Genomic DNA, 16,086 nt, shown 5'->3' with positions numbered 1-16,086 from the left:
TAAAAATGGGGGGGGGGGAAATAAAGACCTTTCTTAATCATTTAAGGAGCAGTATGTGACAGGGGACCCCCCCCCTTCCTCTATCCCGGAATTCTAGACACACACACACACACACACACAAAACCTATGCTGTGCTTTCATATGAAGCCAGCACAAACTGCTCTGGCCAGTTCCTTTCAAAGAGATGTTTGTGAAAGGCCACCGACATATCCCTTAGACATTATACATCCAGCCTAATCAGCATAGGCATCATGTTGTAATACCTTTTTTTCCTCATTCCTGTGTCAATTTTCACCTCTCTGTGTGTCCTTCTATTAAAATTAAGGAAGTAGACCAGATTGTTGTTTTTTCCCCCATTTCATTCACTTAAAATACACTCATAAAACAATATGTGCATTGGTTTAAAATGCAGAAAGGCAATAAATCACATTAAAGAAACTGTACAATCATATATAGATCATATATGCCTTTTGTACAATCATATATAGATTTTTATTTTTTAATGAAAGTCCTTTTGGCCATTATATAAAGACATAGTCCTCGGTTTCAGTAATTAAAGCTTCTCCATTGAAAGCTCAGCTTTCCTGAACATAAAAACAGTATGGCTGGTAATATGAAATCACATTTACCTGCTGTGCTGAGAAATGTTTTTAAATGTGTAGCATCTTCATATGTGTGTGGAAGTACAGCATATATACATCCACTGATGTCAAACACTCAGCGGCCCTTCATTTAGTGACACACAGTCAGTCAGACATGTTGCCAGGCCTCAGGAAGATAACCTTAGTTTTGCATTTCTAAATATTTTAGGTTAACTACTGTCACTGGCCCAAATAAATCAATTTCATAAATAACAGTATACTAATTATTGGTATACATTTACATTTACCATTAGAATTAGAATTGAAATGTAGGTGGAAATTTATCCAGGTAAAATTTCAGGTAGTTGTGAAGCCAAAAGATTCTGTGTGGAAACCTACTTGCTTAATGAGGACAAAGCTGGTGTTTTTACAGCGAGATGTTCAAGACATTACAGCTATCAAACTTGAACCCTCTCTCCCATTTTAAAGTGGTCTGGAAAGTGTTTCAAACAAGTCAGTCATGTTCTGCAAAGAACTGAGGTAACTAGGCAAGCTTGGCTTCCAAGGCTCACTGCAAGCCTACTCACCGTTTACACTTGGTTGTTTCATAAATCTTCATTATTAGTCTATGATCCAGACAGGAAACATCCACATAATAGTTCACCTTTAAATGCACGCATTATACAAGTGTAAACACATCTGTCTCTCTGAGCCACATCTGACAACCATGAAACCCTCCCCCTCACATCATTACCTCAAAGTGAAAATGCCAAATCTGTCATCTGAAGTTGTTTGTCAGGTGGAATAAGGTGATTTTTTTTTTTTTTTTACTAAATAGCCATCGCATTTCAATCTGGCTGACTGGAGTAAATGCTTGTGGTTAAAATCTTGCCACAGTATAATCCAAATACATAATGCATGAAATGACCAAGTGTAAAACAGGGCTATGAAGATGAGGTGTGATATACACACCTCATCTTCATTTCCCACTCTCCTTCTAAATCAATCTAGCAGTCTTCATGAAACTTCAGATGTGTGGGATTAAGACAAAGCAGGGATTAAAATTTTTCTAAGACAAACCTTTTTTTAGTTCATCCAACTGTAGAATGGAGTCTCCTTTAACATTAGTGAAATTTATCCAACACCAGACATAACCAACACAACACAAAAGGAACTTTTTAGAGAACAACGCTGAAAGCTATGTGAAGGGCCACCTGGTCCACATAGGACCTACTTGCTGATACACAAGTGGTCACATTCTGGAAAGGAAGGACAACAGGACCCTGGTCATCTGCACTGTCACATGCTACAGGAATGCTCAGCATTCTCCTCCAAGCATAGTTAAGAGTACAGTAGTGAACAGTGGGTTGAACAGCATGTGCAGCGCTTTGCTCTCCCAGGCTGGTAGTACCATTTTGTGCTACAGGGGAGAAAGCTGGTAATGGTCAACTGGGAGGAAAAAGAATATCCAAAAAAAAAAAAAAAAAAAAGGGTCAATAGAACTCTAGTGAGCTTGAATGGAACAAAAGTACAAAAAAGGTTCAAAGTAACAGTCCAGTTCAGCTTCTGAAAATACACCCCATGCTACTGATTGGCTTGGCAAAATGTATCTACATAAATCTATACATTCCATTCATAAACAGTATGACCTTTAGTTGCTGAACTGAATCGGTAGTCTGTTGAGGGAACATTTTCTTCCCTGTAAACAAAGAGCAATCCATTTTTCCATGTTTAGAATTCACTTTCCACATGAACGGTTGTCCTTTCTGGTCATCAGAAAAGCACTCTCAGTGACTTTCTGAATGTACGCATTATGCAAAGTATTCTTTTGGCTATTGAATGTTTAGGTGAGAGTTTGAGGAAAAGTCTCCCATGTCTCAACCTGAGGCTCCACGAGCAATGACGAGGTCCCGCTCTCACTCGTCTTCCTCTCCTGCAGTTGCTGCCTCCAGTGCAGCAAGAGCTTCGGCCACCATAGATTCAGTGATGCTCACAGAGTCCTCAGCCTTCTTCTCCCCCACCGGATTCTCCCTTTCCTCGTCGTCCTCCGCCAGCTTCGTGTCCGCCGAGGAGAGACTGGTGCTGCTGGTGTGGATATCCACCGAGATCACGCTCTCCTCATCCACTACGTCGCCAACATGCTCGGGTGCGCCAGCCTCCCTGCGTTCCTGCCGCCACCCCTCTCCCTCCTCCTCCTCCTCCTGTCCACACCAGCGGCCACCTGAGCCGTTGTTCCCATCCACCGTCCCACCATTCCCCAGGCCCGAGTCACGGAAGCTGTCCGCTTGCTTGAAGGGTTCCGTCCCCAGCATGCTGCACATGGGCTGCATGCTGCACATGGGTGGGGCACTGGGGAGGGTGAGGAAGGTTTGTACAGGTGGAAGCCCGCCCTCGGGATGCATAATGTAGAGGATGGAGTCACTCTCTGGTAGCTGAGGTGGGCTGGATCTAGCCTGGTTGTTAACATGGAGTTGGTTTATGTGGTTGTTGTCAATGTCAGATTTGGTGGGGCTGGAGTTGCCGGTGTAAGCCAAGTTGTGGAAGCCATGTTTCTTGTGGGCCGTCTCATTTGGTAGTCTGTGACACTGGTAGGGAGGTACTAAGGAGTTACTGGAATGGTCCTGCTTGTAGCTGTGGGCATCTACAGGCACCGTGGGGTCATAGATATAACTACAAGAGAGTAATAGACATACAAAATGTAAGAAACCACAGTCAGCCTTGATAAAGCTTGATGACCAAATTCTCTTTTCAGTTGTTCAAGTGGGATAGCCATAAATGTCATATTCAATAGTACTAAAAAATTAATTGTGGTCTGTGCAACATAAAAATGATTAACAAGGCAGATAACTTACCATGCAGCAGCAAATAAATTAGCAAAATAAAATGATATTTTAAAAAAGGCAGACACACTAGTGAGCCTCACCTGATTAGCCATTGATACCGCAGACAACAAGCTGGAAACTTGTCTCTTTTACAACTTGATATGTCATGCCTGTAGATTTGACTGCACTCTAAATTTGCATTATGCAAGCAAACACATCCTCTGACACACCAGTACCCTTTGAGATAAGACCCGCAGGACTATCGTTACACGACTCTTTTCTTCATCACCCATTTTAAGGACCTCTGCCCTGTCCCTCTCAGAATCCTCATTTTCAAATGCCTTATTTATTAAGTAAGAATGAACCACGTCTGACCCGTTTCCCACTGGTTTATGAGGTCATTTAGCGCATAAGCGATGACAGAGGCAGAGGACAAGAAGGAAGTGGAAGATCAGTCCACTGCAGCGTGCGTGTCTGTGCGCGTCAGCAGGGCGCCGCTGTATTTACGGATGGTACCGTCAGACTTTTCCTGCAGAGCTCCCCATGCCCCTCACACCCTCCACCAGGATAAAGGAGAGGAAGGGTGAGGGGGACCAGGGCTGATGGGTAAAGGCATCTATACTAACCAGTGTCAGTCTGGGAATCTTCATATCAAAATCCAGGTATGTACTTTCCTTAATTTTCCTTTTGTTTGTGTTTCTGCCTGAATATGTCCTCACACAGATCGACCATAACATTAAAACCACTTGCCTAATGTCACATGCCGGTCCCCGTCGGGCTGCCAAAACAGTTCTGAGCCATCAAGGGATGGATCAGACTGGTTTTTGCAGCATATCCCACAGATGCGCAGATTGAAATCTGCTGAATGTAGAGGCCGATTCAACACATGGTCCTGTTCCTCAAACTACTCCTGAACAATTTTTTGCAGTGTGGCAGAGTGTGCATCATCCTGCTGAAAGAGGCCACTGCCATTAGGCAATGCTGTTGCCAGGACGGGGTTTACTTGGTCTGCAACAATGTTTACGTAGGTTGTACATGCCAAAGTAACATTCACATGAATGCTAGGACCCAAGGTTTCCCAGCAGAACATCATGCATATTCTGACACAGTCTTCCCTTTTCCCCCCACAGAGCATCCTGCTGTCATCTCTTCCCCTGGTAAGAAACGCATACCTGCCCAGCCATTCCATGACTCCATTCCATGAAAACATGACTCACTATGGTCCAGCTCTGATGCCCATTGGGGACACATTGTGGACACAGACAGGGATCAGCATGAGCACTCTAACTGGCCTGCATCTACCCAGCCTCATACAAATTAATTTCACGTCATTCACTGAGAGCATTTTGCAGGCACTTTTATCCAAGGCAGCTTATAATTATTATGACAATTCACACAATTGAGGTTTAAGGGGTTTAAGGGCCTTGCTCATGGGCCCAACAGCAACTTGGCAGTGAACTGGCAACCTATTCATTACTAGTCAAGTATCTTAACCACTGAGCTACCACTGCCCTACTCAAACCCTTTCTAGCACAGCCAGTATTAACTTTAGCCAGCAATGTGTGCTAAAATTTGTGGTATCAGATAAAACAGGCTAGTTTTCACTCTCCACACGCATCAGTGAGCCTTGGATACCCATAATCTCATCACTGGTTCAGTGTTTTCTTGGAGCTCCTTTCTTAGAGCACTTCTGGTACGTAGTAACCTACCAAACCACCCCACTCAAGAACTGACTGCCTAATATAAACAACCCTTTGAAGCCAATGTAACAAGATGATCGAAGTTATTCACTTCACCTCTCAGTGGTTTTAATGTTGTTGGTCAGTATATATCACTTTGCAGTTGTATGTCTCACACCATAATCTCTGCTATATAATTAAACACTTACAGTATCTGTCAAATAAAATTGTACTCCTTTTTTGAAATTTTTGAGAAGACATGCATCATGTGTGTGGAAAGAGTGCCTAGTTTTTATATGACGGTCTGTATAGGTTTGTATATGATGATCTGTATAGGCAGATGAGGGCAATGTGGAAATTCCTGCTTAACTCAGGTGACTGAGCGCTTTCCTGCTGTTTACTTGGGTAAATATGGGTTATATGTCATCCTCCAAGATAATATCCAGGATTCCTTAAATATCGTGGTAAACTATTGTCAAGAATTTTAATAGATTTTGACTATTTGACCATGTATTGCTTACTGGAGACTAACATTTGCTGTGATAACTTTCACATTCTGTTAATAATGATTTTACAATTTACATAAACATGGCCATACCTCTGATCAGATCATGTCACATCAAGGTCTAATATGTTATATGTTGGAATATTTGATCACTACAGTGTGGGATGACTGGGCTTTCCTGTATTAAAACTTATAAGAAAACTTACACAGACCTCTTTACCTCTCTTCGGCCTCTTCTGTGACAGCCTAGTTTAAAAATTCACTTTCAGACTAAAGGAATACATTAATACACACAAAACCAGGCTTGCGTCCAGACATTTTACATTACCATTTTAAAATTAAATATAATTTTTGCAGGAAAATAAAGGCACACCTTGCTTAGAGTCTACTATGATTTTTACACAAACTGAAAACTGCTCAACAACCAAACTAAAATATTTAGGTTGGTCTACTTTTCAAGCCTTATTGACAGTCATAGAGACCTTACATTTGATAGGCCTTTATTCCCTTATCTTATGTCCCAACAGAATTTGTAAATAACAAATGAATTGGCTGACATTTTTGGTAGTAAAATACTTTCCATTAGGGACAGCATTGCAAATGACTACTGCCCAGCAATTTGCCTCCTAGCCAGTGGCAAAGTAAAAAGCACTGTCAACATTCCCGTCAATTAATCATGAAACACTTACTAAAGTAATTTCACTTCACCACCAGCTGCCCTGATCCTGAGAAATATATCCAAGATCTGTAACATTTTTTCAATAGCTGACAGAAAAAAAACATTTACATTGTCATCATCTGAACTACTATAATACTCTTCTTTCTGGAATACGAAGGCACTCGATCTCTAGGTTGCAGTGAGAATGTTGACATGTTCAAGAATGATGGAGCCCATTTCACCTGTTCTTAGAGAACTGCACTGGCTACCTGTGTCTTCAGGATGATGTGAAGATGCTCTTAATGGTCTTCACATGCCCTCATGGTCTGGCCCCAGTATACCTAACTGAACTGATTGAGACATGCCCCCGCAAGAGCCGTCTTAATTCATTCAATTTTATTTTTGTGTTCTTGCTTTAGATTTCATTTTACTCCCGTAACGATAGGAGGCGAGGCAGGATGCAGAGGCCAGCCGTCGTTCAGAACAAAACAGATGGTTATTTTCACATGCAAACAAAAATGAAAGTAAAACACAAAGCACAAAACAGGGTTAAAACAAGACAAAATGTGACAAGCAAATAACCCACTCAAAGCACACAACAAGGCAGCTGAATATAGCAGCATGCACTAGGCTAAACACTGACAAGAAGAAACACACAAGGACTCAAATACACGTTAATGATGACTGCAACGAGAGACAGGTGAAACATGTAACGAACAACAAGTGAGGGGCATGGCCATGTAGACTTACACACACGCACATACATACACACACACACACACACACACACACACACACACACACACACACACACACACACACACACACACACACACACACACACACACACACACACACACACACAAACACAAACACAAACACAAACACAGGGAAGAGTCTAGGAGGAGGTGGGCCCATGCCATGACAGTTCCTATTGTATTCTTTTGTAAAGCACACTGTATTCCTTGTTTTCAAAAGTGCTCTCAATAAAACATTTATTTATTTATTTTTATTATTTACTAATCAAGCTTTTTAGTTTCTTTTTCAATATGAAACTTACTACATTACCACAGACATTGTGAACATTTAGTCCAACAATACACATGTCAAAACTTCTACTCCAGAAAGTTACATTTAGCTAAGGCATTGACCATTGCCAAGGTAAGTGTTACAAACAGAGAACAAAAAGTAGGGTTCCCCTTTAAAAGCCAGACAGCACACCTAATAACAGTACTCTTAATGTCAGACTTACATTGCCTGTCAATTGTGTGGAAAATTAGCCATGTGCATTTAAAAGGTTCTAACCTTTAAATTATTTCAGTCATTTTGAAGGGAACAAGAAAGGGGATTTTGTCATCAGGAAACCCTGAAGTATATGGTTTCCCTGCCTTGCTGTACATAGCAGACAAGGGTGAACTCTGTTAGAGATTAGAGGGCTTTGCAGTGGTTGTGCCTGTGGACTCTTGACACACAATTCCACACAGCCATAAAGCAAGCCTCTAATGTCTACCATGTCTATGCATGAAATATTGATTCAGCATTTGGAAAGACAAAGATGCATTTAATACGAATGAAGAACGGGTATGAATAAAAATGTGTATGTGTATGTGTGTGTGTGTGTGTGTGTGTGTGTGCATGCACATGCGCATTGTGTTTGCTTAAATGCTCAAATGCCTGTGTGGTATTTGCATATGAGCCAGTCAATTCAGCCAGCTCAGGCTAAGCCCAGAAATGTGACACCCCAAGCAATTAGGTGGCATTTGTGTGTCCCCACTGCATTATGTATACTTTCCACTGAATCTGCATCATAAACGTCCAAACCCTCAAAGTAGCACAGCATCAGGGTGAGTTAGCATGAACGACAACATCTGTGCCCTGGACACTGAAACCTCAGTCCAAAAATAACACACACTCAAGCCATTTAGTCCTCTGTCCATTACTACACTAAGAATGAATTGCTCTTTTAGGTGTCAATCAGTAGTTTCTGCTCCAACACAAGTGTCTTTAAAGATAAACATTTCATTTAGAAAGTGCTACGGCAGAGTGGTGTGGTTGCTTGGTAATACAAGCAAAAGCTTTTGAATATAAATGGTTGAGCCCTTACCACTTGCACAAGTTGTCCATAGTATTGCATTCATAACATTTTTACTATTTTTTAAACTATTATTAGATTTGTTGAAATATAACTATATTGGCTTCAATGCAACTGATCTAGAACAACCAAATGCATAGGATATAAACTCTCATTTATAGCAATATCAATGTCTGAATACATGCAGCAGAACAAATGTTACAGTATAAATAAACACAAGAGTTTAGTAGCTGACTTTACCCTTTAGTGTGGCTAATAGCAAGCATATTTATAGTAACATCAACTTTTCAAAACACTTTTTCACCTCCAATCAAATCTCTGACAGGCCTGACATTTACAAACTCCACCAGGATATAGAGCGGTTTTGTTACTTGCCTGAACTGGTTATCAGTAATTCTGTTTGTTGGTCTTCCATCTTACCTTTTTATCATCCTACAGCATCTGCACCCCATCTGGACAGCTGGGTATAGGGGCTGGGAAGAGACCAAAAAAAAAAAAAGAGGTTCGCTTTTTAGCACCCACATCAATCAAGACAAATCCTTGCATGGAGTAAGGTAGTAGTATTTAGGTTTTGTGGGAAGCATTGCTTCAGTGCACAGGCTGCTATGATCAAAGTCCTGTGACAGGCAATCTACATCGCTCCGAGACAGAATCCAAGAACATGACCATCCTATGCATCCAACCTTTCCACAACACTACGTTCAGACTCGGGGGGGGGGGGGGGGGGGGGGGGGTTGATCCTCAGTTTTTCCACAGACCTTGGCCTGTGGTACCTCTGTCCCATATTGATTTGACATATGGCTCTGACATATGAAAGTGTCAGGTACAGGTCACAGCTCAGCTCTCAGGTGGAGAGAGACCAGTCTGTGTTGTCGCAGACACTTGCCTGCTGCGTTCGAGCCCAGTAAGTGGCTGTATCGATACATGGCTATTGTAGGAGGACCTCTCCTCTGCTGCAGGCTTGGCCATTCCTTCTGCACTGGTAAATAATTGATGAAAGTCTGGGAAAGCAGATATAGCTGGTCGTTTCATCCCTTACTGGCCTCTTTCCTGACGAGCACAGGGAGAGAGCATGAGAGGACATGAGGGCTCATGCTAAGATTTCCTTGTTTTTATTCACACTAGCTGATATCTTTTTTAAAAATTATTATGAACCAAGTCGACTAAATTAAAACGAATTCTAATGCCAAATTTCTTTCTCCAGACTTTCCAAAGACAAATGGGTGGGGGGGGGGGGGAGAGAAATCAGGCCTAAAATGACTAGAGTTAGATAATGACTACACTCCAGACGTGTGTGGTGGCAGACACCTGCCCTGCTGGTCATCACAGCAGGATACTGCAGGAACTGGGCCCTTCCTCATCCATTCCCAGCAGTCTCCACCCAGGACACCAGCCGTGGAAACCACACGGCCATCCAGAAGCTTCCTTTCTACCTGAGCCTGGTGTGCTTTTCAAACACTTCAGAATGAGGACATAAGCATTCTTTGTGAGGAGAACACCAACTAGAGAGCTCAGAATTTAGTCAGAAAAGGGGGCGAAGGGCGTGAATCAGTGGAGAAAACGAAAGACAGCAGTGTGATGGGTGTGGAACGATAAACAGATGGCAAAATGGCTGCTTGGCACATCACGCCTTTCTCAATTAGAACGCTTGCACACCAAATTCTTGTGTTTGATTATAACAGGACAAACTAGAGAGGAAGACTGATATCAGGTATGATTTCCGAATATAATGCATCTGTCTTGTAGAAATAAATTTATGATATGGACACAGACTCTTTTTTTGTCTTTTCTGGCAAAGGCATTTTTTTTTGGGCCTCAACATCACAATGTCTTCAGAGAGATTGGGGGGTAGGGGGAGATCGGTTGAGTGGGATGTCCTCCACACGACCAGGTTATGGAAAGTCTACTGGCATCCCAGTTGATAACTGCATTATAAATATTACGTTATTATATTATGGTTACCTTTGGTCAGATTGAAGGCCTTTCAGAAAGCCTTCAAATGTCATCAGATTGCCTTCTTCTAATATAACCAAGAGATTAAGACAGATTAGGAGATCACATAGAAAATGATCAAGGATTTCATACTATCTTCAGCACCCCCAAGGAAATTGAAATGCTCCATCTTGGAGAAAGGCAAGAGGTGAAAGAGATATTACTCAAGATTTCCAGCTCAAAGTGTGGCAGAGTGAAATACAGTAGCCCTGGCAGCTACTTCTCCATTGGAATTAATGGGGTAGAGGGATTTCTCATCTCTGAAGAAGGCATGGCCCCCAGCTCTGCACCCTAGATGGCTCAGTGACAAATGCTTAGCCTTCTGCAGGGCTATAGGGGTTTTACCTTAGGTTTTATTCTCTTAGTGTGTAAATTTCAACCTTACACAATTTCATATGGGATACGGAAGCACACCTGCTAACATATTTAAGGAAATTAATGCTTAAATATTCCCAACATGAACGGATGCTTTTATCCATCCTGTTGTGTAACAGAGTGTGGGTACCTGTGATGCCACAAAGATTGGCTACGTAATCACACAGCAAGACCCCCCCCCCCCCCCCAAGTGCACACACACACACACATCCACAAAGACAGATATACACATACTAACAAATGCCTTATGGTTAACAAAGGCCACAACAGAAAGAACGCTGTAGGCACTCTAGTTCAATTTCCTTTGGATTTGGTTTTAGCAAGCCAAAGGAGGCTAACTGATGCCACAGTCTGTAGTAATTCCAACATGTGAGAAGTGCCACTGTTTGGCCAATGCCGTCTTTGAAACATCTGCAGCCGTCTTCATGGCATCACATGCTAATGCATTCCCACAATAGCTTCAAAAGGTAGCGTCACTTCCATTCTGACTCCGCAGTGGCTGTCCAGGTAATCTCTGTTGTAATTATGAAACATTAGACCCAGTTGCGGGCCCTAGGTTTTCTGCACTCTGCTCTTACTGTCCCCTTTTTGCCCAAAAATGGTTTAAGTGATCACAGGAGAAAGAGTTTTAGCAGCTTACAGATTTATAGGAACCTCTTGATTGCTTTTGTTGATGTTTATTTTTTTTAATATTACAATTAAAATGATACTCGTCAGCATAAATGCCAAGCCTAAATTTTGACACAAGTTACCTCTGTCCATAAGTCCAAAGAACCATATGCAATACTCAATACGTCTTCATAGAATTTACATTAATTTAAAATTCTGAAACAGTATTAATTGAATTCCACTTAAAATGTTTTTGGCATTATATGAATCTATTTTGCAACATGTAGAGTCTAAGGACAGAACGTGGTGCTACTAAATTGCAGTCAAATACCAGGTGAGAAATGATCTTAACAATCAACCTCAATTTGTGCTTTGGAGTGCAGACTTGTACAGCCTGCTTCAGTGTGGAGTGCTGTGTTTCACATGCGCATCTGTGAGTGAAGAGCCAATAAACAGAGGCCATCAGATTCAAGTGGGTGACCCTGGCAAGCTAGCACCGGTCTGAAATGGCCTTAAACATCCATGTCAGGGTTATAGTGCGTTTCAAGTATGCCTGTGTGTGTGAACACACACTAAACAGGGACATCAGATTTTGTGCGAATCAGAAAATTGAGCAAACTGGACTTCCACTTCCCTCTTTCCATCTTTCTATTAGTCTCCATCATCTTGGTCTCCCATTCTCCCATTTACCATCTCAATGTGTGTGTACCTATGCTCAGGCTCTGTGTTAGTATCAGTCAGAACTGAGGGTGGTCTGTAACTCCTGGTCATTTGTTGACCCGTGCAAGCCTTGCGCAACATATAGGTGCATGAGACATGTAGGGTAGATGTGTTGCTGTGGAGTCAGTTGCTATATCCATGTTTCATGGTGACTAAGGCATACAGAATAAGCCCTCTGGAGAATGCCCATCACATAATTGGCTACTAAAGACACAAAACAATGAATGTTCATAAGTAATGCTTCCTGTGTACATCAATGTAATTGAGACACAGTAGGTATTGCTGTCCAAAAAACAGGGTGTTGTGGTTTAACATGGTCCGTGTCAAAGCATGTACTGCATATATTTATCAATTTTATACCATTATGTTGTGATAATTTGTTTCAACTATGGACAATCTAAGCTTATTCTATGTTTGGAGAAAATGGCCCACTGATTTGAAATAATTTGATGGCCTCTTTGATGGCCCACTTGAAATAACTACAGACTTAATATAAGAATACCTTGAATTAAAAAAAAAAAAAAAACAAAAAAAAAAACCTTAGTTTTTATTTTAACTTGTGATTGGCTAAATCACAAGATCAGTAAGTATGCCTTATCTAAATTTCTACAACTCCCAGTCTGACTGGTAGATTTTCATGGTTGTAATAGCCTTTCTGTTGAATAAGCTGAACTTGAGATTAATGAGTCATTCACTACTATGATTAAACAAGGCTGTTGCTCTAATGGCAAATTATGTCAGTATTTGGGATCAGTCCATTTTTTAATTTTTTTTTTATTTGTTGGTTGCCTCAAACTCTCAGGCATGGAATATTACATTCTGACTACATCAGTGGAAGGTGTTGACTTGGACCTCCATTTGCATTTTATTTTCATGCCGGTTGCACCCTGTTAGCACAGTTTAGCAACATGCGCATAAAGAAATCTTATGTGCCAAAATAACTTTTCTTAAACATGAAAGGAACATGGGCAGAGAGGCCAAAGTGAGAGCTAACCAGCTTCTGCTGCTCAGCTTGGACTGCCAGAAGTAAAGTATATAATACAGACATTAGATGATGACATAAACCAGGATGCCGTTTTGTTTATTTCCCAGACAACCCATATGGTATGACACTTTTTTAAATAAACCCTGGACAAAGCCTTTATCCAAAATGCTACATACTGCCCATTTTGATATCGAAGGTTAGGGTAGGGGAGTAAGAAATATCAAAGAATGAGAGCTGTGTAATGAATGTATGTTGATTTTTGAATGAAAACCAAGGTGGCATTTTATTAAACAGTGTGTTCACCATTATTACTACAACAACAACAATGATGATAAGCAACTGTTATTATTATTATTATTATTGTTGTGTACCTTAACAGAGAGTACATCCTGATACAGATGCCTGTGAAGCACTGAAATCCATACAGGCACAACAATATTGCTTAAACTTAATACAATCCACTTCCATGAACAGTATACGACCTGTCCTTCTTAGCACACAGTGAACACACCTTAGTATCTACGCGTCTGTAAACAAAGTCGCCAACGATAAACATCCAAGCGAACTGCATTTACCTGCTCAAGCTACAAAATATACAGAGTAAATTCAAACGTCATGTAGCTAAGAGACATTCTTAAAACTATATTTAAAAGAGAATCGAGCCGTAGCGTTTTTCACTGTAATGTCTGAAAATAATGGTTTCACCGTTAAAATGCTCAACACTTAAGCGTAGGCCAACATAATAGGCCTCCATCTAAGCAGGGTTTAACTAGGTTATAATTTTATCACTATTGCATGTGTCTCTACTCCACGATATTACAGGCTGTAAAAATACATTTCAGGGTATAATTAGGGAAACATTTAAGAAGCAGGCGATAATAATGCTTCAGCCTCAAACCTTTCAAACACGGACCTGCGTCCACTCAAACTTCAGTTTGTCCCACAGTGCCGCAAACTGCCCGTCCAACTGCCCGTCCAACTGCCCGACAGAATGACCGTGAACCCCCGAACACTCTCGTTATTACAGTGCCGTCCAACTAAAGATTCTTACACTGTTATAGTCTCTCTAATCCCATAGCACCTGGTTTTCATCCAGCTCCTGCAAACTATGTGGACTGGCAGGAAAATGAAAACAGTTCACTTACACCTGCGCAGCGTTAACGTCGAAAACCCTTTATGAGGAAAAACGTATTCCACGGCTAATACAACTACAGAGAGATTTAGAACCGAAAATCGACGTAAGCGCTTTGTTTGGCTAGTTAGGTTAGTAGTACAGGGCTGTAAGAAAAACATTCAGTGCAACAGGTGAGAAGTGCACCATTTCTTTCTTTTTATTCGAATCCTCACCTTGTCAAGACGAGGAAGACTAAAGCTTTAATGTTGAAGCCGTAGATACAAAACAATTACCTGTTAGATTGGCGAAGGTGTGGCAGGTGTTTGCCGGAGGTGCTGTAATTTCACGGATAACCTCAGTGTTCATTTACTTCTTAAATCGGGAGTCTCCTAAGTAAAACAGACAAGAAGTCCAAAGACTTCCCTTTCGAGTAACGAGCATCGCGGTTACTTTGTTCACCCTGTTGTTGGCCTCTGATTTCGTTACGTTTGCTTTCCCTCGGTGTCGCTCCCTTTGAGCAGGGACCGTCCCCCGTGACTCCAGGCTCCCATATCTCCTTGACACGTCTATTTGAATTTCAGATGTGAGTCCTGTTCCAGACCTGGGGCCTGAATAGAGAAGGTTCACACGGCACCGTAATGACGACCCATGTGACGCGGGAACACAGAGACTTCACAGACGTTATATAAGTAGTGGGACGTCTGGTTCAGAAATCAACCTGTAGCAATAACGTGGGTATAGACTGCTCTCCAACTCAGTACGTATTACTACGACACGAAGCTCAGATAGGCCATGCATATAAATACATACGGTATATCTCTTTCTAATGCTTATAAAATTGATCCTTTTCATACATAGCTGATTAACTTACGGTATTTTACACTTTAGTTTAAGGTTGTAATCATATAGCAATATTTTCTACTTTATTTCCTGAAGTTTTAAGCATTACACCGTTCTGTCTCCTAGTCACCTCTACATTAAGGTGAATACTCAGATCGTAACGTCATATTTTTCGTAACGTCACATTAAAAAAAAAAAAATCATAATTCGTATTGACATTAGAATTTAATGCATTTATCCATTAAATCCATTACATTTATCCAGATAAATCCAATGTGTACACACATGCGTTCCAGCACCCCCTGCCTGCGTCCACTTGAGCAGGGACACGTACAAAAGCACTAATCAGGCCACTTTAAGGCAATATTAGCTTCATTCACAACATAAATAAATAAACATATGTTTAAAAAGACATAAAATAGATCAGAAATTTCATGCCAAACTATACATGCGCTATGCTTCACTTCATCACCACTATGAAAAATATAAGGGTGGAGAGATATTCCAAAGTGACTTTGGCTTTTTTCCAGTGCTTTGACCTTTAACCATGTATTCCACAACAACACATTAATATATGCTTCCCTAGGGGAGAAATATTCTATTATTCTGAGTATTTATTTAAATTGTTCTCAGTATTGAGTTCCCTGCAAAACTGTTGATAGCACAGTTGCTAAATCCGCATTATCTTATGGTGATCAAAATGTAAATAGCCAAAGTAATTAAACAGAGTTTCAGGAAAAACAAAAAAAATTGGAAAAAAATATGAATAGGATATTTGTAGTAACCAAAAGCTCTAAAAGCACTGAAAAAACTTAAAAGTGAGCCACCGATTAAAAAAAAAAAAAAAAAAAAAAAAGGAAATAAAAATAACAAAATGCCCTGTACACATTTTGTAATGTGCTTAAGCTATTTAGGCAGTTCAAGCAATATAAAGGTCTTTTAATCTTTAGACTGGAGTTGGTTGTTTTGGGTACCTACATGTCATGAACAATCGAATTCCACAGATATTTGTGGAACTAAACTAAATTTCTCTGTGGAATATGGCTCCAATGAGCTGTTATTCATTTGTATCAAAACATTCTGACTAAAAGTCTTAAACTCTTGTCTTTTTAAT

The 16,086-nt window shown here is 40.8% G+C and overlaps 1 protein-coding gene across 1 annotated transcript; it reads right to left on the bottom strand.

The window, feature by feature from the left end:
* Nucleotides 1-350: 350 nt before the first annotated feature.
* Nucleotides 351-14,790, bottom strand: zgc:194930 (uncharacterized). Its single transcript, XM_027003818.3, has 3 exons — nt 14,426-14,790; nt 8,758-8,810; nt 351-3,251 (listed from the first exon to the last, which is right to left on the bottom strand). Exons 2-3 carry the CDS (start codon nt 8,787-8,789, stop codon nt 2,498-2,500), a joined length of 786 nt encoding a protein of 261 aa, XP_026859619.2. The 5' UTR covers nt 8,790-8,810; nt 14,426-14,790; the 3' UTR covers nt 351-2,497.
* Between the last annotated feature and the right edge of the window lie 1,296 nt (nt 14,791-16,086).

This window comes from Electrophorus electricus, chromosome 13 (genome assembly GCF_041902795.1).
Source record: "Electrophorus electricus isolate QZ-2024a chromosome 13, ASM4190279v1, whole genome shotgun sequence".
NCBI lineage: Eukaryota > Metazoa > Chordata > Actinopteri > Gymnotiformes > Gymnotidae > Electrophorus > Electrophorus electricus.
The sequence above is the reverse complement of the archived record's forward strand: the minus strand, read 5'-3'. Positions and strand labels throughout refer to the sequence as shown.

What these genes read in the sequence shown, in the direction of transcription:
- zgc:194930 (XM_027003818.3), bottom strand. Translation starts at nt 8,789, where the DNA reads ATGGGGTGCAGATGCTGTAGGATGATAAAAAG. An exon ending in TGCTGTAGGATGATAAAAAG is followed by an intron (nt 3,252 to 8,757) that starts GTAAGATGGAAG and finishes ACTCTCTTGTAG; the next exon opens with TTATATCTATGACCCCACGG.